Source organism: Heteronotia binoei, chromosome 1 (assembly GCF_032191835.1).
Source record: "Heteronotia binoei isolate CCM8104 ecotype False Entrance Well chromosome 1, APGP_CSIRO_Hbin_v1, whole genome shotgun sequence".
NCBI lineage: Eukaryota > Metazoa > Chordata > Lepidosauria > Squamata > Gekkonidae > Heteronotia > Heteronotia binoei.
In genome coordinates, this window is record NC_083223.1 from 225,062,583 (window position 1) to 225,083,504 (window position 20,922).

At 42.1% G+C, this 20,922-nt stretch overlaps 1 protein-coding gene across 5 annotated transcripts in view; it reads left to right on the top strand.

Moving 5' to 3' along the window:
• SLC8A1 (solute carrier family 8 member A1) overlaps positions 1 to 20,922 on the top strand; it is a 366,099-nt gene that overhangs the window by 339,115 nt on the left and 6,062 nt on the right. For all 5 annotated transcript variants that reach the window (XM_060248436.1, XM_060248411.1, XM_060248427.1 and 2 more), the window contains one exon: positions 15,642 to 15,917. In XM_060248436.1, the coding sequence (XP_060104419.1) occupies positions 15,642 to 15,917 (276 nt within the window). The remainder of the gene's footprint in view (positions 1 to 15,641; positions 15,918 to 20,922) is intronic.

Consider the following 20,922-nt stretch of genomic DNA (forward strand, 5'->3'; position numbering starts at 1 on the left):
CCATGTCCTGCCGAAGCAGGAACTCCCTAAGGATCAAGGTCTTGTTATTTACGGACCTGGCATTGCATAACACCGATGACAGAGATGGGCAATTCCTCTTGGCCCAACTTCCTGTCACCGCTGGGATGGGAAGTAGACTGGAAAGAGGTTGAGCACTGTTTTGTCTCCGCCTCCTTCCCTTATAATTCTGTCTTATCCCACCGTCATACCTTCCCCTCCCCAAGAGCACTGGAATCTTCTGGCCAAGCATCCACACCTATGCCCGGTATGGTCTTACTGATACTAGGACGACCTCCCCTTCCCACTTGGATTATCTGAAACTCACCATTTAGGTTCCCACCCCACCATCCACTTCAACTCCCTAATTAACAGACTCACTATTTATTTAATCAATAATTAATTAATATAAAGCCCACCCTAATATTCCCCTCTAATTGATTAGTCGAGATTAATTAATTTCATTTTTAGCATTTTAATAAGAAAGTCCCCCCCCGATTCCAATCCCCCCAATTAATCTGCTAAAAATATAAATATATAAATATATAATGTTAAATCCTTAGTATCAATTGACTAATATCTAATTAATTAATTAATAATAATTTCCAATCAAAATAGTGGTCAGTAAAAATCTATTGTTCAGTGAAATGGGAGTCCAGGATCCCAAGTTAGGGAGGAAGATAGTAAAGTGCAGTTTTTAAAGTGCTGTTTTTAAAGTGTCAGTGCTCAGATATTCACGAATGTTCTCAAGGTGCGGGTGCAATTCATATGGATGTGGCTTTCTCAGGGGCTACTAGCATTCGCAGCTCAGGCGACCCGGTGGGGGGTGAGGCCCTCCTCGTGTCCTCCCAACTGTTCAGCTAAATCCCTGCACAGTCACAGTTCCGTCGCCACCTCCAATCGCTCCGTAGCTCAGCACACTGGGGTTCCCTGCGTCACTCGAGCCCCGTACAGGGCTTCCCAGTCAGGGAACTCCCAGCTGCCGGCCCAGCTGGGCCTGGGTAGCGTCCACAGGGTAAAAAGATGAGGGGCGAGAGACAAGAGTTGGAGGGTGCCCACCAAGACGAATGCCCCAGGACCAGTCCACCACTCCATCCACTCACAACACTCCAGTAAGTTCCCTGGCCTCTGTCCACAGCAGCCTCCGGCCACACCCCATAGAACGATCGCCACCCGCGTTCTCGTTACACCGCACTGCACCGCACTTCTCTCCCCGGCGTCATTTGGACTCTTCCCACATGCCAGTCCGCGGCCATGCCCCGCTTCCGCATCAGCGTCGGCCCGGCCAGCGGCGGTATTCCTGGTCCTCTCTCCACGAGAATTAAGAGCCGCCGCCTCCGTCATCTTGTGAGTTAAAGACTCTAATTGATGCTCGGTAGTCACACTGTTGTTAATTTTAGTCTTGTTCGTTTTGTTTGTTAGTATCATGTTGTTTGTAGCTGTTACCTAGGTGGGAGCCCTAGCACCTAGGCTCACACCGCCGCCATCTTGACCAGTGCAATCCTAAGAGAGTCACAGCCTTTTAAGTCCATTGAAGTCAATAAGCCTAGAAGAGTGTAGCTCTCCTCAGGGCTACAGTGTAGGGCCATTTCCTCACAGGTTGTTTGCTTAAGGTTCAATGCTGTTAGGAAGTGGGATTTTCCACTTTTTCCCCAAAGCCATTCATGCACCTCTTGGGGTTTTCCCAGGTTTTCTCCATTTTTTCCCAAATGAGTTTTGCTGCAATGTTTTAGGAAATTTTTAGCAAATCTCAGCAAACCCTGGATGGCTACCATATGGAGGGGGAAGGTTTAGGTTTTCTCAGTCTCACCCACACAGCAGCCATTTGCCTTTCTCCTTTCCATGCAGAAACCATTTCCCTCACCCTACCACCAGTTTTTTTTCTTCTTTTTAAACCAGCGAATTAATGTTGTTCTACTGATATAGGGTTATAACAATCTATATTGTTTCCTGTAAATTGTGAGCGTTCATTTTTTTAAAAAATGGAGCCTCTAGCCCCTTTCATTGTGAAGATATGTCTTTTTCCATTGCCACAGCAGCACTGTGTCGGCAGCCACAACAGGAACAGGGGAGCTACCCAAGCCTGTCTTCATGTGAAAAGCACCTCACATCTCTGAGTCGTCCAAATGAAAGCAGCCAGTTTTCCACAGAGGAGACAGCTGCCTCCATAGCACCAGTCATTAGAATAATAAGATGGTTTCCCCTATTTAAAAGCAGAGCCAACCTGTGGTTGCAACAAACCTTTAAGATATCTATTGTGGTACAATCATCTTGGTCATTCAGATCCCTCCATAGGTTTGCTATTATATAAAATATAAAACAGCTAAGCTAAGGAGCTGGCAAAGCCCCAAAATGTTCATCTACAATATCTGTAATAATTTAGGGAAGATGTATGTGTTACATATCTAGCTTTGATATTTCCTGTTTGATGATAACAGCATAACTTGTCATCTAACTGACACCATTGAAATGAATAAATGAATTAATAGGTTAGTGGTTGCCAACATGGTGTCCATGGGTGCCATGGCACCCATCAATGCTTTTCCTGGTGCCCAACAAAGGTTTTTAGAAAGTAGGGTCACACAGGACATGAGATTCTGATTGACCATGGGAGATATGATTAGCTGTGCAGATTTGCAAAAATATTGCTTTAGCAGAAGCTGCCACTACAACACAAGGATCTTCACTGCAGCAGCCACTTTGTGGCTGGCTCCACCTCCTGTGGCAGGCATTTTATGACAGCCATTTTGGGTCTGTGCCTACCACGCTGTGTCAGAATTCCAAAGTTGCCTACAGGCTGAAAAAGTTTGTAGATTCGTGACATACTGTAGATAATATTTCCAGAATGCATAAAAAGCATAAAAACAGAAGAAACACAGAATATGACTCTCTTTTTTGAAGAAACAGTCTTTTTTCTATGAAGCAGTCATTCATATTTGTATTTAAATATTTTTCAGAATCTTTGTAAGGCACAAAGGAAAAGACACAGTCTTTGTCAGAATAATGCCATCTCTACAAGCTAATAACATTTGGATGTTTATTGGTTTGACCTACAGATCCTTCTCAAGGGAAACCTTTTTGCTGTAATCCTTACCAGGACTAAAAAAAAATCATATATAATTAACAATAGGATGAATAATAAATCAGCAATGGTTCCCAGTAACTGTTCTGTTACAGTGCTGAGCTATTTATCAGTGTACAGCAGGGGAATGATGTTCACAAATCGATATGAATGATTCAGTAGAGATTATTTCTCTCTCCTGTGGGAGGCTTTTTATAGTTGATTTTCAGTTAAAACAAAAAAGTGGTGTCATTCTATAAAAGACATATGTCAGTGGCATGGAGGAAACATTCATAGAAACAAACAGCAGAGCTGAAGAAAATAGCTGGTTGTGATGGCGTTTATATTGTTTACAAGAGAAAATCTTATTCCAGTTCTCAAGATAGATCTGAATACTGCAGAGTTGCTTTGTACTATTCCCTCAAAAATACAAGATTTTAGGGCCAGGTTAGGCAAGACGTTTTGGATAGGACTGTAAACCCTGGTTGACTCCAGATGTTTGACAGCAGAGAATGCAAAGGGAAGCCAGATATGAACTGCAGGAGAAAATTGTCAGGTAATGCAGGAAAGCTTATAAGTTCTCCCACTGCTTTCCCCCTGAAGCCCATTCCACCTCTTTTTCCCTGCAATGTGGTAAACTGCCTCTCAAAATCTCACTTGGAGGAAGGAAGTGTGGAGCAGGAAATGGCAGGCAGAAGAAGAAGATATTGGATTTATATCCTGCCCTCCACTCTGAATCTCAGAGTCTCAGAGCAGCTCACAATCTCCTTTATCTTCCTCCCCCACAACAGACATCCTGTGAGGTGGGTGGGGCTGAGAGGTCTCTCACAGCAGCTGACCTTTCAAGGACAACCTCTGCCAGAACTATGGCTGACCCAAGGCCATTCCAGCAGGTGCAAGTGGAGAAGTGAGAAATCAAACCTGGTTCTCTCAGATAAGAGTCCATGCACTTAACCACTACCCCAAAGTCACCTTCCTTGCCTCCCCCTTCTTCATGGCCAGTCATTTCCTCCCCTGCCACACTCCAGCTTTTCACCAGCCACTGACTTCCCAGATCCATATCTGCCTCTTAATTTCTCATTTGGCACTAGTACCTTCTACATGCCAGCTGATATGTGGCTTCCTCCCTCCGCCCATACTCACACAACGATACTATAATATTTAAACAGCTGGAACCACATCAGAAGGGCCAGTCCCATAGGTCCCTCCTGCCTGATTGTCGTATCCTATCCCAGATACAACAATCACAGTAGATAGAAACTAAGGGCCCAACTAGACATGGCAGCATCCTTATAACAGCCATGAGGATGCTGTTGCCATTTTTAAGTGATTTTAAAATTCAACAAGGATCCTGATTGGGCATGCAGCATGGTGCTCTTGCCCCCCCCCCCCAAGATGTGAATATTCAAGTGCTGAAACAGTAGCAGGGAGGAACAAGAGTACCTCAGCCTACCATTTGATGGGCCTAATCAGGATTGAGCCCTCACAGTATTTTACAATCACTTCAAAATGGCAGCTGTGTCCTTATTGCGTCCACAGGATGCCATCATGTCTAGTTTGGGACTAAGCTTTTTCTGCAGAATTTGAGGGGAGATTAGCTCCAAGTTGCCTGAGAAGTTTCCTAAGGCATCAGAATTTTTAAAAATTGGTAATAGGTGATGGGAATTAGTAGTTTATTTCAACAAATAAAATTTAACTGCTTAATCTCTAAAAATAACTATATATTTATATATAAATTATTCATTGTAGTAACTATAATTTCTCTAGAGCTGAATGTTCCTATATGATGTGTGAATTCATTGCTTTCTCAATTGACATTTTTAGCTGCATACTGGCAAAGATCCCTGCTGGATTAGATCAAGGGTCCATGTGGTCCAGTATGTCATTTCCAGCAGGGGCTAACCAGATAATCCCAGGAAGGGCATCACTAGCACACGAATGACGCAAGCCCCACCTATTATTTGTCCCCAGCATTCAAGTATACTGCCTCTGAACTTGAAAGTTTCATTTAGTTATCATTTATAATATCCATTGATAGCCAATCCATCATGAATTTGTCTAATCAGTTTTTAAAGCCATTTAATCCAGTACTAATCAGTGCATTTTGCTGAAGTGAATGCCATAAATTAATTATCCATCATATAGAGAAGCACATTATTTTAGCAATCTTGAAACTACTGCCAGCCCTTTTTCATTGAGTCATCCCAAATTCTAGTGTTATGCAACTTTGGAAAAAAGTCTCCTTTTCTACTCTCTCAACACAACTCAGATTTTAAATGTGTAAGTACACATATTAAAAATATTATGTATAAAATTTCTATTTAATCTATAAAATTATTCTTCAGAAAGTACTATAATTGCAAGGAATTCTTCCAAGAATGTAGAAATTACAAAGATTGAAAAGGACAGATACAAAATGAGCTAATCCAGGAAGATACAAAACCTTTGCTAAATACAGGAAAAGACTGAAAAATTATAACTGAATTCAGGAGTATATGAAAGATCCTGTATCTGAAAGTATATGTGTGTTAAAAGCTGCAAGTTTCTTCTTCAAATGTTACACTGTGTGTGTGTGGGTGTGTGTATGTGTGTGTGTGTAAAGTATTACTCTTCCTTTTCACTTTAGATGATATATATTCCAACCAGGACACAATTATTGGTGGGTGCAGTTTTAAGTGCCATGTCCCCAATCACAAACTTATTTTGCCTGCCTTAATGTAGATTCAGGCATAGAACTATACCATCCACCCATTCTTCTAAAATCATAAACCACACTCAATTAAAGTGTCATATAGGATGTTAAATAGTAAAGAGCCCTGTAGCACCTTTAAAGCTAACACATTTTATTGTAGCATTTCAAGAGACACAGCTCTCTTTGTTAGAGGCTAACTCCTCTAGATATAGGATATTGATATTCTGTTGAGGAGCAGGATATATGCTGTAACATTCAAACTCAGCAAGACAGGGTTTAATGTCTCATCAGAGAAACCAATGAACAGTCCCAGTTCCAGTGCATTTTGACACTTTCTGTTTTCAGCTGGACATAACCATTTCGTTGGCCATCAATGCCAGACAAATAGGGTTTGCCCCATAGAGACCTAGGGATAGATAGAGACACTCTGTCTACATTATGGCCCTATCACTTGAGTCCCAGTTTTCAGATAATGAGAGGAAGCATTACAGGCTGTGTATCACGCATGTCTTTTCTGAACTCTGATGGAGTCTTTATTCCAACTTACAGGAAGAGTGCATGTGACTGAAAGCACCTACATCTTTTTTATGCCCCACTCGAACAAATGAGCTAGAAGGCAAACTTGGAACAGGAAAGGCAAGCTTGTCAAAGTTAGCCCAGGAATTTTCTCTAAGAGGCCATGATTGATGCAATTCTGCATCTTACCTCTTTAATTAGAATCCTGTGCTTTTCCATCAATGGGTAGTGAAGCCCTCATGCTTGAAGGCTGTTTGCTGGGACTGGCTTCACTGGTTCAGTGATTTTGAATGCTTCTCCTGAGAAGAGAGAGATGCTCTATCAGCACCACCTTGAAAGTCAGTGTCAGTGGGCCCTGGGGCTTCATTAGAAATGTCAGCATGCTCTGTCTGGGAATCTACTTAGATTGGTTGTCAAACAACCAATGTAAGTGGTGAACTGGAACAAAGAGCCATGGCACTGGAGGGGAATGCCGCATTATGTACCTAAAATTCCCAACAGGCTGGTCTTAATTGATGCAACAGGTTAAATGTCTTTCTCATTCCATTAGTCTAACATTCTGGCCAATTACAGGAGAAATTAGATAAGCAGGAGCCTCCTGAAGTAAAGGGAGGTGGAAATATGCTAGAGGTAGTTTTATTTATTTATTATTTGCATTTATAGTCCACCTTCCCTGCAAGCTGGCTCAGGGCAGATCAAAACATAAAGATGAAAACATATGAAAATCAATATAAATAACAACTTAAAAACCAGTAAAACAGTATAAATTTACAGAACACAGGGTTTTCACCTGGGATCATTATGAATTGTTCACAGACTTCCTGCCATGAGCAGGAACTGAGTTCTCCATTCACTTTCTGATTTCTTCCGCAGCAGATGTTGCTCTGCGTCTTTGCTCTTCATAGTCTCCAACCTAATCCCTGTCACACCAATACTGCCACTGTTATTTGGATGCATGCTTTTAAAGAAGGTGATGTGGGGAGAGGGTTAAAGAAACAGAGAAAGGAGAAAACTACAAAATGGAGATAATTTTTTATTATTCTCAAACTAGCTCCATTAGTGTGCACTGTGCTTGACAGTTTTATAAGCAAAACAAAACAAAAACTCTGATTCCTGAGCCAGCTTGGTGTAGTGGTTAAGAGTGACAGACTCTAATCTGGATAATAGGGTTTGATTCCCCACTTCTCTTCCACATGAAGCCAGCTGGGTGACCTTGGGCCAGTCACAGTTTGCTCAGAGCTCTCTCAGCCCCACCGACCTCCCAGAGCATCTGTTTTGGGGAGAGAAAGGAGAGATGATTGTAAACCACTCTGAGACTTCTTTGGGTAGTGAAGAATGGAGTATAAACCTCCCTTTTTTTTGGCCACTGTGTTGGACTGGATGGTGGGCCATTGGCCTGATCCAGCATGGCTTCTCTTATGTTCGCTTCTTCTTTTTCCCAGATCGATTTCCCACTCTCCTAATGCCGCGCTCATGCTCCTCTTCTCAGCGGGGCTTTTGTCCAATTTTACACTATCTGCCCCGGGGCTGCAACTAGTTCACCTTTTTCGTGCGGCAAACAGAAACCTCTAAAAACAGTTTCTGTTTGCCGCGTGAAAAAGCCAAAGCTAGTTGCAGCCCCAGGGCAAATAGTGTGAAATTAGATGGAAGCATTGCTGAGAAGAGGAGCATGAGAGTAGCATAAGGTGAGTGGGAAATTGGTCCCAGTCTCCACTGAGCATATAGCCTGATGTTAATGATAGAAAGAAGTAAGTAAAGAAAGACAAATGGGGAAATGGTAAGGCTAAGAGAGAAAGCTGAGGATAACAAGGAATGAAGAAGAGTTTCATATGGTTTGGGTTGGCTATGGCTTGTAATTATGACTGAAGTTTTAAGCCCCCCAAAAAAGAGAATAATAGGCATGTGTGTGTTGCTGCTTGTTGCAAATTAGATTTGAGAGTGAGTCCTGGATCTGAACATAAGAGAAGCCATGTTGGATAAGGCCAGTGGCCCATCCAGTCCAACACTCTGTATCACACAGTGGCCAAAATATACACACACACGCACTGTGGCTAATCTGAAAGTGTAGAAGTCTGCAGTTCTGTTCCAGGTTGCGCCCTTGGGTTACCAAATGCCTAACTGTTAAAGGACCAGTGGAGCAGAGCAACATCTGCAGTGAAAAAGACCAGTGGGTAACCTGAGGATTCAGTTGCCACATCTCTGGGAGCCTGTGAACAGTTTGCAGAACCAGCTCTAGTGCACTGACACCTCTGTCTGCTCTAGGAACCTCCTGTTTATCTAATTTCTCCTTTGACTGACTGAGATGTTAGTCCAATGAAGTTGAAGACAGATCTCAGTTTTCAGAATGGAAATTACTAAAAAAACATTAGAACACTCTGCCTTACATTTCTACAACTGGGGCATTCTAAAACTTTTTTTTGTCTCTTTATAAAACATATTTACTGAAGTTCTTCAGTTTCTCCAGAAGCCCCTTATTCTAAACATTTGCTCTTTGAAACTGTTGAACCTTATTCAAGCATGCAGTTCTACTGTCACACACACACAAAAGATACACTCTTTCCATAATTTATGTATTTATTGACTTCATTTATACCCTACCTTTCTCCCCAATGAGACCCAAAGCATCATTCTCCTCAATTTTATTCTCACAAGAATATTTAGGCAGGTTAGGCTAGGAGTGTGTGACTGGCCCATGATCACTCAGCAAGTTTCCATGGCAGGGCAGAGTTCATAGTCTAGTCTCCCAATTCATAGTCTGACACCGTACACCATACAGGCTCTCGTAATGATTGTTTCTAACTTTCTGTGATTTCAAAACAGGAACAGTTCATAAAAAGTAGGGGCAGCTGACAACTCTATGAATCATAGACCTAAAGAGAAGGATAGAATTTCAGAAACCTGCAAACACCTCCAGCCTTCCTGATGGGTGCCTTGATCTAATGAAAAACACCCCTGTGGTTAAACCACTTCACAGTGTACTCAGTGTACATCCATAATGGTATCTATGTAGCTCTCATAACGGTTGACAGGTTGTGACATATTATCAGTAAAGCTTTTCTCACCATCTCCTCCAAAAAAAGAAGTGGCTCTATTTGACAGCTGTTCACATTGACTTTTCTCTGATAGGACTGAGTACGTATTAGAAAGCAGACCTCTCTCAATGGTTTTTCTGGGGATCAAACTACACATATTACAAATTTTAGCGAGCCAGATCAGGGTTACTATTTCGACATGCCTTTAGTCAACCTACAGTATAAGTAGATGCCCAACATCGCTGTATGGCACCAACTTTTGCACCAAAAACTTTTTAAAATTATTTTAAACTAATTTAAATTGTTTTAACTGTTTAACTGATGAATGATTGTCAATTTTAATTTGTTTACTCACTGTTTTATTGTTTGATATTTAATTGTTGTGAGCCGCCCTGAGCCTGCTTTGGCAAGGAGGGTAGGATATAAATATGAAAAATAAATAAATAAAACTGATAATGGCTGTTTAATTTTAATTTAATTAATTAATTTTGCTTCTTGGTAACTTGTGATCTATCTTGGTGGCAGAAATTAAAAAATAGCAATAATAACACCCATTGTGATTTTCAACCTTATTCAACTTTTCCCTAACTTGATTTTCAGTTATGTTAATTCATTTAGAAAAATCTGATTTATAGGAGATCTGGCTCAATGGTGAATAAAATGAGCACCAGACACTCTCAAGAAGAGCTTACCTGACACCAATCCTCTTCATATAAGGGTCTTTTGTATGTATGGCATCCTCAGCAGCTTCTTATGGTGGGACCCTCACTTTGAAGGAAAGAGTGCTACACTCCATGATGTATTCACTCATTTGGGCTAACCTTAGCTTCTTAATGCTCAGGGAGTCATAGAACTAAGACTTGGCACTCATCTCTTAATATATACCTATGCAGTAAATTATTCCTAGTGGCATGTTTTTGATTCTCTTAATGGGTTTTTGTTGTCTTGGTTCTTCATCTCTCCCCATAAAGCACTTTGGCAGAATATAACATGAAAAGGCTTCCAAGCAGATCTGGGAGGGTGACTCAATTTATTAGGGCAAAGGTTGTGTTAATGTGGGTTTTTAAAAAATTACTTTAAACCATAGTGCTTTAAACCCTTTTAAAGCATTTTAAAGAAGCTCTTACCTCTGGTGCACTCTGATCTCAGGACACGCATCTCATAATCCTGGAATATATAGACATGGGAAAATTTGAAACTATGCTAGCAGCTTAGCACCATCATGCATGGGGTAGGGCTTGAGTACACATCACTGCAATGTGCCATCCCATGTGGTATTTCTTAACTCTTGCCTCGCTTATTATCCCTTATGTAGGTAACTCCTCATTAGTTATTAAGGAGAGAACTGAGTTGTAAATGTGTGCTGTGAGACAGGACCATAGCTGCAAGAAAATCTCTGGCCGTTAAGCTAGCAGCAGTAATATTAAGCAAAACATTCAGAGTGTGACTCACTTCTCTCCTTAGTAAGAAGTAAATGTATTCTTCATTCACTGTGACCTCCAGTTCTGCGCTAGACGTTTAATCCTGGCTCAGCCCTGTCCCCAAACTGATTTTCTACACTAGAATCATAGAATCATAAACTCCTGGCCACTGGCGAGGGATGGAGTAGTAGAGTTGCCAGACCCAGGAAATTTGGGAGTGAAGCCTGGAGAGGACAGGGTCCTCAGTGGGATACAATGCCATAGAGCAGGGGCGGCCAGCAGTAGCTCTCCAGATGTTTTTTTGCCTACAACTCCCATCAGCCCCAGCCATTGGCCATGCTGGCTGGGGCTGATGGGAGTTGTAGGCAAAAAACATCTGGGGAGCTACCATTGGCCACCCCTGCCATAGAGGCCACTCTCCGAAGCATCCATTTTCTCCAGGGGAAATGATTCCTGTAGTCTGGAAATGAGCTGTAATTCCAGGGCACCTGGAGGCTAGCATCCCTAGTGGTATCTGAGAACCCATATGTTCTTGCCCAGTAATTAAGATTGCAGTGAAAGGCCCAGATGACTGTCCCATCAATCAGAAAAGCTCTTTTGGTGGATACAGAAGAGTGGACCTTTTCAGTGGCAGCACCAGGGTTTTTTTCACAGCAGTTCTCCCTGGCTTGGCATAAGAGGGTGTGGATTAATATGCAAATGAGTTCTTCCTGGTCTTTTTCTGCAAAAAAAAAAGAAACCCTGGCAGCGCCATGATTATGGAATAACCTCCCAGGAAAGTATATCTGCCCCCCTCACTTTTATTCTTTAGGAGACACCTGAAAACAATTTGATTAAATTACTAACAATCCTAAATGGTGATCTTAAAGTTTGGGTTTTATGTATTTTATCTGTATTCTCAGCTGTCTCGAGGTCCATAAGGAAGGGAGGCAGCTTAAAAATGTTTTAAATAATTTAAAATAATTAAATTAAATAAATAATTAAAAATAGGGAGTTGCCCCAAAAGAACAGCACAACCATGTTTAACTTTAAAGGGGTAAATTCTCTGAGATGAGGAGGCATGTGAGGAGGAAACTGAAAGGAAAGGTAAATACAGTCAAAACCCTTGGGAAAGCTTGAAGGCTATTTAAAACTACAATCCTAGAAGCTCAGATAAAATACATACCACAAGTTAGGAAAGGCACAAACAGGTATAAGAAAAAGCCTTTATGGTTAACAAACAAAGTAATGGAAGCTGTAAAAAGTAAGAAGGACTCTTTTAAGCGGTGGAAAGCTAGTCCAAGTGAGATTAATAAAAGGGAACACAGGCTGTGGCAAATCATATGCAATATTGTGATCAGGCAGGCAAAAAGGGACTATGAGGAGCATATTGCAAAAAACATAAAGACCAACAATAAACATTTCTTCAAATATATTAGAAACAGGAAACCAGACAGGGAGGCAGTGGGTCCCTTGAATGACCAAGGGGTAGAAGGATTACTGAAGGAGGATAGGGAAATGGCTGAAAAGCTGAATGCATTTTTTGCCTCAGTCTTCACTGTGGAAGATGAGAAGTGTTTGCCCGCTCCAGAACCACTAATTTTGGAAGGGGTGTTGAAAGACCTGAGTCAAATTGAGGTGACAAGAGAGGAGGTCCTACAACTGATAGACAAATTAAAAACTAATAAGTCACCGGGTCCAGATGGCATACATCCGAGAGTTCTGAAAAAACTCAAAGTTGAACTTGTGGATCTTCTGACAAAAATCTGTAATCTTTCATTGAAATCTGCCTCCGTTCCTGAGGACTCAAAGGTAGCAAATATCACCCCAATCTTTAAAAAGGGTTCCAGAGGAGATCCGGGAAATTACAGGCCAGTCAGTCTGACTTCAATACCGGGAAAGTTGGTAGAAACCATTATCAAGGACAGAAGGAGTAGGCACATTGATGAACACGGGTTATTGAGGAAGACTCAGCATGGGTTCTGTAAGGGAAGATCTTGCCTCACTAACCTGTTACAGTTCTTTGAGGGGGTGAACAAACATGTGGACAAAGGAGACCCAATAGATGTTGTTTACCTTGACTTCCAGAAAGCTTTTGATAAAGTTCCTCATCAAAGGCTCCTTAGAAAGCGTGAGAGTTATGGAATAAAAGGACAGGTCCTCTTCTGGATCAAAAACTGGCTGAGTAATAGGAAGCAGAGAGTGAGTATAAATGGGCAGTCTTCGCAGTGGAGGACGGTAAGCAGTGGGGTGCCGCAGGGCTCGGTACTGGGTCCCATGCTCTTTAACTTGTTCATAAATGATTTAGAGTTGGGAGTGAGCAGTGAAGTGGCCAAGTTTGCGGATGACACTAAATTGTTCAGGGTGGTGAGAACCAGAGAGGATTGTGAGGCACTCCAAAGATCTGTTGAGGCTGGGTGAGTGGGCGTCAACGTGGCAGATGAGGTTCAGTGTGGCCAAGTGCAAAGCAATGCACATTGGGGCCAAGAATCCCAGCTACAAATACAAGTTGATGGGGTGTGAACTGGCAGAGACTGACCAAGAGAGAGATCTTGGGGTCGTGGTAGATAACACTGAAAATGTCAAGACAGTGTGCGTTTGCAATAAAAAAAGGCCAACGCCATGCTGGGAATTATTAGGAAGGGAATTGAAAACAAATCAGCCAGTATCATAATGCCCCTGTATAAATCGATGGTGTGGTCTCATTTGGAGTACTGTGTGCAGTTCTGGTCACCGCACCCCAAAAAGGATATTATAGCATTGGAGAAAGTCCAGAAAAGGGCAACTAGAATGATTAAAGGGCTGGAACACTTTCCCTATGAAGAAAGGTTGAAACGCTTGGGACTCTTTAGCTTGGAGAAACGTCGACTGCGGGGTGACATGATAGAGGTTTACAAGATAATGCATGGTATGGAGAAAGTAGAGAAAGAAGTACTTTTCTCCCTTTCTCACAATACAAGAACTCGTGGGCATTCAATGAAATTGCTGAGCAGACAGGTTAAAACAAATAAAAAGAAGTACTTCTTCACCCAAAGGGTGATTAACATGTGGAATTCACTGCCACAGGAGGTGGTGGCGGCCACAAGCATGGCCACCTTCAAGAGGGATTTAGATAAAAATATGGAGCAGAGTTCCATCAGTGGCTATTAGCCACCGTGTGTGTATATATATATATATTTAAAAAAAAAAAAAAAAAAGAATTGATACTGTGTGACACAGAGTGTTGGACTGGATGGGCCATTGGCCTGATCTAACATGGCTTCTCTTACGTTCTTATGTTCTTATGCTAGGGAAAGAATTAAGTAGCCCATCCCTTCCACCACTTTTCCCCTGAATATGGTCCACCCTGCAGCACTACTGTTACATGATAAACACAGGCTTGGGAGCCCCATGTTTGCCTCATAGTATATAGTTTCAGCTTTAAACAATATGGACTTTGGATTTTGTGATGTCCTCATCAATTTAGATTGCACTCTCAAATGAACTATGGGGTCACAGCACAATATTATAGGTTGTGGCATCAAAACTCAGGAACTGTTTCTCCAGAGAGACTTGCCTTTTATTGCCACTATCCACCAGTGGGTGATGACTTTTTTGTTCTGTCTGACCTTCCCTCACTTATCCATCCTGCCTAGTCAGTTTGGTGTGGTTAAGAGCAGCAGACTCTAATCTGGAGAACCAGGTTTGATTCCCCCACTCTTTCACATGCAGCTGGCTGAGTGACCTTGGGTCAGTCACAGTTCTCTTAAGAGCAGTTCTCAAAAGAGCTCTCTTAGCCAGGGCCAGCCCTGCCACTAGGCAAACTAGGTGACTGCCTAGGACACTGGCCTTTGGGGGGTGCTGAATTGGGTGTCTCCATGTGACTTGGTGATGCCATCAGTGTGGGGGGAAGGCGCCAGAAGTTACCCTTGCCATGGTGCCAGACAATCTTGGACCAGCCCTGCTCTCAGCCCCACCTACCTCACGGGATGTCTGTTGTGGGGAGGGGAAGGAGATTGTAAGCCACTCAGACTCCAAGTGAATGGTGGAGTATAAATCTCCTCTGCCACCACCTCCTCCTCCTCTTATTTTTGTCCTATGTTTTCATCATTGTGTTTATGTTTTTGAATGTGTATTTTAGCCTGGTTTTGTTTAATTACGCGTTTGTGGCTAGTTTTAATGGTTTTTATGACATGCTGATATGCATGTTTTTTTAATCTCTTCTCTGCCAAGATGGCCCTGATAAGGATGGAAAGGTGGGGTATAATTTTTGTAAAATAAATAAACAAATAATATTATGGGCCTGCTACTGGGATTTGTTTTTCTCATCTACAGTCTCATGTACTGGGAGACATGAGAACAAATCATCAGAGATCAGTTAGATAATGTAGATATGCAGGAGAAGTATTTAAGTCACGTATATTTCAGAAAAGGCCAATATCTTTCTCTGCAAGTTCCTCTGTTTACAAGAGAATGATATTTTTCTTTGATCCATTTAAAAAGGATCATTGTTTTCCTGAGAAGATGTGGCAGCCACATAACAAGGACACCTGAATGCTCCAGGCTTTAACAGATGTCCAGTGCTCTCTGGCTCCTCGCTTTTATAAGATTACATCAGCTTGTACTCAACAATGCATCAAGAACTAAAATTACATCCACTGAAGAAACAAAAAGTTCTGCCACAAAACCTTGTTCATTGAAGACTCCTTGCAAATTGATATTGGTAATGGAGAAATAACAGATGGTCTTGGGGATACGGAATTGAGGAGGGGAGCGATAGAGCTGCTCGGCTAAACCACATCTCCAAGGTCTCATACAAGGCTTTTCCTAGCCTTGCTGTCATGGAAGTGTCCACCATAAATATGATGATTGTATGTGCCGCTCTAGGTGGCCAGAAATAAAAAGGCAACTTTTCACTGATATGTCTGTCTCTTTCTTACTTTCTGATACTGTTTGTTTTCCAGGTGAGGATGATGACGATGATGAATGTGGGGAAGAGAAGCTGCCCTCCTGCTTTGATTATGTGATGCACTTTCTGACCGTCTTCTGGAAAGTCCTTTTTGCCTTTGTCCCCCCAACGGACTACTGGAACGGTTGGGCTTGTTTTGTTGTATCCATCTTAATGATCGGTCTCCTGACAGCCTTCATCGGGGACTTGGCATCCCATTTTGGCTGCACCATTGGCCTGAAGGATTCAGTAACTGCAGTGGTATTTGTTGCACTAGGAACTTCTGTGCCAGGTAAAAAAATATACGAATTACATGGTGATCATAATTTAATTCCCTGCCAGTATTTTTCATGTTATCATAGTATACTTTGTGCTAAGGATCCCTGGAGAACTGGCAACAATCCAGGATTCTCCATCTGGACTGTGGGTTTATGCAGCTTGTAAGGTTTGGTTAACAGTCCTCAAAACAATTCCTTTACATTCAGTTGGACTTCTCCAAAGAAAGCAGGCTGTTTACTGCAGCTTTAGGCTGCACACGTTAATCTATTTATTCACAAATAGACTTAATTAAACAAGAAGAATTCATCTAGATGTGGCTCAAAGACTGCATCTCACACTTGGATAATGTGACCTGGAAAACTACATTTCATTTGCATTACTGTTTTTTACAGCGGTGATTAAGTATTTCTCCACACTGCCAGAAAGGATGTTGTTCTGACCACCCAGGGTCCTCAGGCTCCCCATTTTACAACCCCTCAGGGCTCCATCCTTATTTAAGGTCTCACAGACACGCATACAGATAGTTCAGATAAAACATGGTCCATTTTAATTAAGATCAATTTTAATACATTGCAGAGGAAAAAATGAATGGATTTTACACATTTTTGCACCAGTTTACATCCTGGCTTGCAATACACAGATGAGCTTTCATTTGCATTCTTAGAAGAATTTATAGGAAAAGTTATTAAAGAACAATAGTTATTATTAGAGTAGAACTTGTGGGTGCTACATGCTGTAGATAAAGAACTACTAAATACCACGATATGATCTGGAACATGTGGTATCAGGTATAATCAGCAGATTTACTCTAGATTATGTTGTATGGGTTTGTCTGTCACTGTCATTGCCCTTCAGTATAAATCTCCTTTGTTTTGTCTGTTTGGTATAATCCTCTAGGAAGCTCTCCTGTAATAAATGGGACACTTATTTCAAGATGACTCTTATCTACCATCCTTACGCTGCCATCTATTGCATTCAGGGGAATGACATGCAGCAAAAGGCTGCATTAATGATTTGCTGAGAAAATGTACAATTCAAGTCCTCCTCATTTTTCCAATGTTAAAAGGTCACTGGGTGCGGTGGCTGTGGTTCTAAAACTTAGTTCAAAGGGCACTAGTGGTGCCTGATGCACTTCAGGCTGATCATCAAGAATGGAAGCAATAGGGGGAAATGCTGATGAGTCACACATTTCTTTGAAGGTCCCCGTGTATGCTGGAAAAGGCAAGCTACGGATTTTTGTAAAAATCTAAGCTGAAATGCTGTTTGCCTCTTTAGCAATAGAAGCAACTGCAGTGGAAACTTCCATGAAAGCAACCTGTCCTCATCCCATGGGCAAAGCTCTCTCTTGTACAGTTGTACTGCAGACACAAATTAAGTAGCTAAGTTTTAATTCAGTAGCTGAGCTTTAATTTAATATATGTCCATGTGCTGGCTATATAATTGAAATGTCTGTTTTGTTTAAAAAAAAAAAAAAGCCAGAATGGTGGGGCTCAGTATTACAGAACTGTGAAATTGCAGCATACAAAGTTTTTTTCCCTGAACAGGCCCCACTGAAATGAAAGTGGTTTGCTCCGATGTTCTTGGTGGGTTGCATGCCCCCTTCTTGTTTTTTAACACTTCACTCTTTTTAAAAATTCATTCAATCAGTACTTTGCCTGTTTTTCCAGCAATTAAGTCTTATTTCCCTCTCCTACATCTAGCACTGTTTGATGACACCAGGTTTAACTTTGATGGTTCAAAAAGAGATTTTGCTGCTTCTGAAAAGCTGTGCAGCTTGTTTATACTTAAAGACGCAATGTGTTCTCTGAAATTCTTGTTTGACATCAAATACTCAGATCATTTAATTAGCCTGAGGCTATGGGACTGATTGTTAGCTAGGGCCATGGGTGGGGGGAGACAAATCCTGCCTGATTCTCTTTGATTTTCAGTGAGCTCTGGTGATAACCACATTCCTGTAAAGTTTTACCGCCTCTGCCTTTCCGTGGTGTTTTTGACAGTAGAAGTAGGAAGAAACCCTCAGAAGTAATCCCATCCTGATAATACCTATGACCTTTGTGTAACTCTTTAAGGAATGTTCAAAGCACTTCAGATGCGCCAGCCAGGACAATTTCAGGAGGCCCTGGAAGAGGAGATGGGCAGGTGCAGCAATTCTTGGCTGCTTCTTTGTCTTTAACAGCAGCTGGACATGTAGTAATGAGCAAGTTAAGTTTTCATGACATGAAGATAAAATTATAATATGCACATTAAACTGTTTTTAAAGGCACCAGACAGAAGCCTTTACAAAAAAGACAGCTTTTTTTATAGCAGAAGTGAAGAATCAAAGCCAAAGTCACTGGCCACAAGATAGCTGGACAGGCTGCAGACCAGAAAAGTATGGGCAGGAAGGTTGACCACAAGGAAGTAAGCCAAAGAGTTTCCTAGGGGCGTTGCTCAGCAGCCAATTGCCAATACTGAGGGGAGAACTGTGGGTTTTCAGCCTCAAAGTAGCCCTTTATTCATAGCATATGTAGAAAAAAGCCAACATGCATATGGGTGAAGTAGGAGCCAGCACACTAGCACTAGGCCCACATGCAGGTGATTACGCATGGATGTGTACAGTGCCTGCGCATTCAGTCATGAGTAGGGACAGCACTCCCCCATCCCTTTATATCCATGGACTTCTCTCTACATATGTCATGTGTACAGACAGGACTAGTCAGATATGGTGTAGTCACCATCTGACTTACAGGCTCAGGAGAATTCTTACCAGTAGTGTCTGTTGTCTCATCTGAAATGTTTGCAGTTCCCTCCTGCATCCAACAGCCCTAGAAATGCAAGGCGAAAGCACCTAGCCCACCTGTTTCTCATTTGGGCTTTGCAGCACTGACTACTGATTAGCCCATCCTTGTATTGCCCATGCAGCATGAGAGCTGACCACAAAGGATACCTTTTCAGCAGCAGTCACACTACCAAAGAAACATATTGAATCTCCTGTCTATATGAGTTCACTGTGTGGGTTCCATGTAAACCTATGGCAGAGTAAACTGGTTTAGCACCATTGATATTTTCCAATATTTAAAATTTAGCAGAATGTGTTGTTAGGTATCCCACAGCCTGTCCAGATAATAAGGATGTAATTTACTACAGAATGGATCAAATCATTTACTTTCCCCAAATATAGTTACTACTGATAATGTCTCACTCTTCCTTCAGAAAGCTCAGAGTGATTTCCATGACTCTGACAGCAGTCTCCCATCCAACTTGGTTGACCTCAGATCTGCTTAGTTTCAATGCTATGGGAGCATCAGATGCTGTCAAACTGTTTGCCGTATAGATTAAGACAAATTTCCAGCAATGGGCGGTGGGGGGCATTTGTGCCTGGGTGGAAGGGAAGGGGAAGCAAGGATCATTTGGGGCAATTGGGCTCAGTCATCCAGGCAACCTTCAAGCAGCTTCCTGTGGCCCACCTCAGAGGTCATTCCTCAAGGAATGGGTGGGGCATGTAGACCCCCTGGCATGCAGCTCAGATTGAAAGGAGCAGGCTGAAAAGATGCTTGGCATTCAGCAACTTCCTCTCTGATTGCAGCAGATAAAAAGGAAGGGCCAAGAAGGAATTTTACCCAGAGCTAATTTGTTGATAGGGCATGGGGTTTTCACCTTCCCCATATTAGATAATATACTTACTGTGTATGCTTGTTTGCACTGTTAAAAATAGCATAACCATCACAACTCGCTGCTGGTGTTCAGGCACTGGTTGGGGAGCAGCACAGGTTGTGTAGGGTGAGTTCCTAGCATGACAAAAAAGGGAGTCTCCTGAAGAGGCTCTGGGAGGCAGGGCACAGGACATCCAGCCTCAGGGGTTGGCCACACCCCCAGGAGGATGGTGATGGTTAGGAATAGTGGTTTCCATTTCTTCCAACTCTAGCTCTCTGCCCCCACTTATAACAGGCAGGTTGGGGGAGGTGCTGACAGCAGTTGGGCTGTCAACTGCATCCACTGTGCCCAGCCTATGCTGTGTCAAGACCTGAGGAGCCTGTAATCAATAAAGTTGGGGCTCGATTCTTCCCAGCAAGCTATGTTTGTGTCATTCTTCTCCCTCCCACCCCATGGGCTGGTCACCATTCTAGGTACAATGGGGAATAACCGGTACTTCAGTGGTCAGTTTTCATAATGGTGAAAAACAGAATGTAAAGCTCTATATTTGAAACCTTGTGTTTTTGATCATATTCATTAACTTGATTTGGAGAGGGCTGTGAAGTGGAAAGCAAAAGTCAGGTGATCATTGAAGAAGTAATCCACCAGGCTTACACCATTAAATTCCTCCTCAGAGACTCAGGAGGTCCTTGTCAAAGGAGCTATTGAGAAAGTTCTGGATGACATTAAGGTGAGAGGCTGCTGCTTCAGATAAGTCATCTCAAGGTCTTTATCCTTAATTAAACCACAGGTGCATCATCAATTCCCCACTGGTGGTTCTTCAAAATATTTCTCCCTACCTAGTGAAATAGCTATTCTTCATAACTCTAAATCTTAGAGCTGAGCATTTATGCTCTCAGCCAAAACTGCAGATTTCCAGTCCTTCATCACATTGTCAGGAAATGTCCCTCACTCTGCACCTTGAATGCAAGGCTCATTCCATTTCCTTAGTAAATGTATATCTGATTAAAAGTGATGTTAAAGCTCTTTCTATGATGTTAGATATGTGGTGTTGCATTCACATATGCAAGTCTTTACTTGGTTTTCAAAGTGATAAACGCGTTATATGAACCAAAATTTCTGCTTCTTTCTGCCAACTTCTGTTAATTTTTTTATGGGCTTCAGCGCCTTTGAAGCAATGCACTCGGAAGCTTCCTTGTCTCTCTGTGACAAAGAGAAGCCTATTGGGAAAGGGGTGCACCCCTTCCTCTTTATGGGACAGAAGCAGGGGGGGGGAGGTTGAGGGTGGAAGGAAGCATCTTGTGCACCAACAAGCCCTGAAGCCTTTCACATGTAGCTTTCATGTAAGACTGCACAGAGACTATGATAATGACCACCTCGTTTCA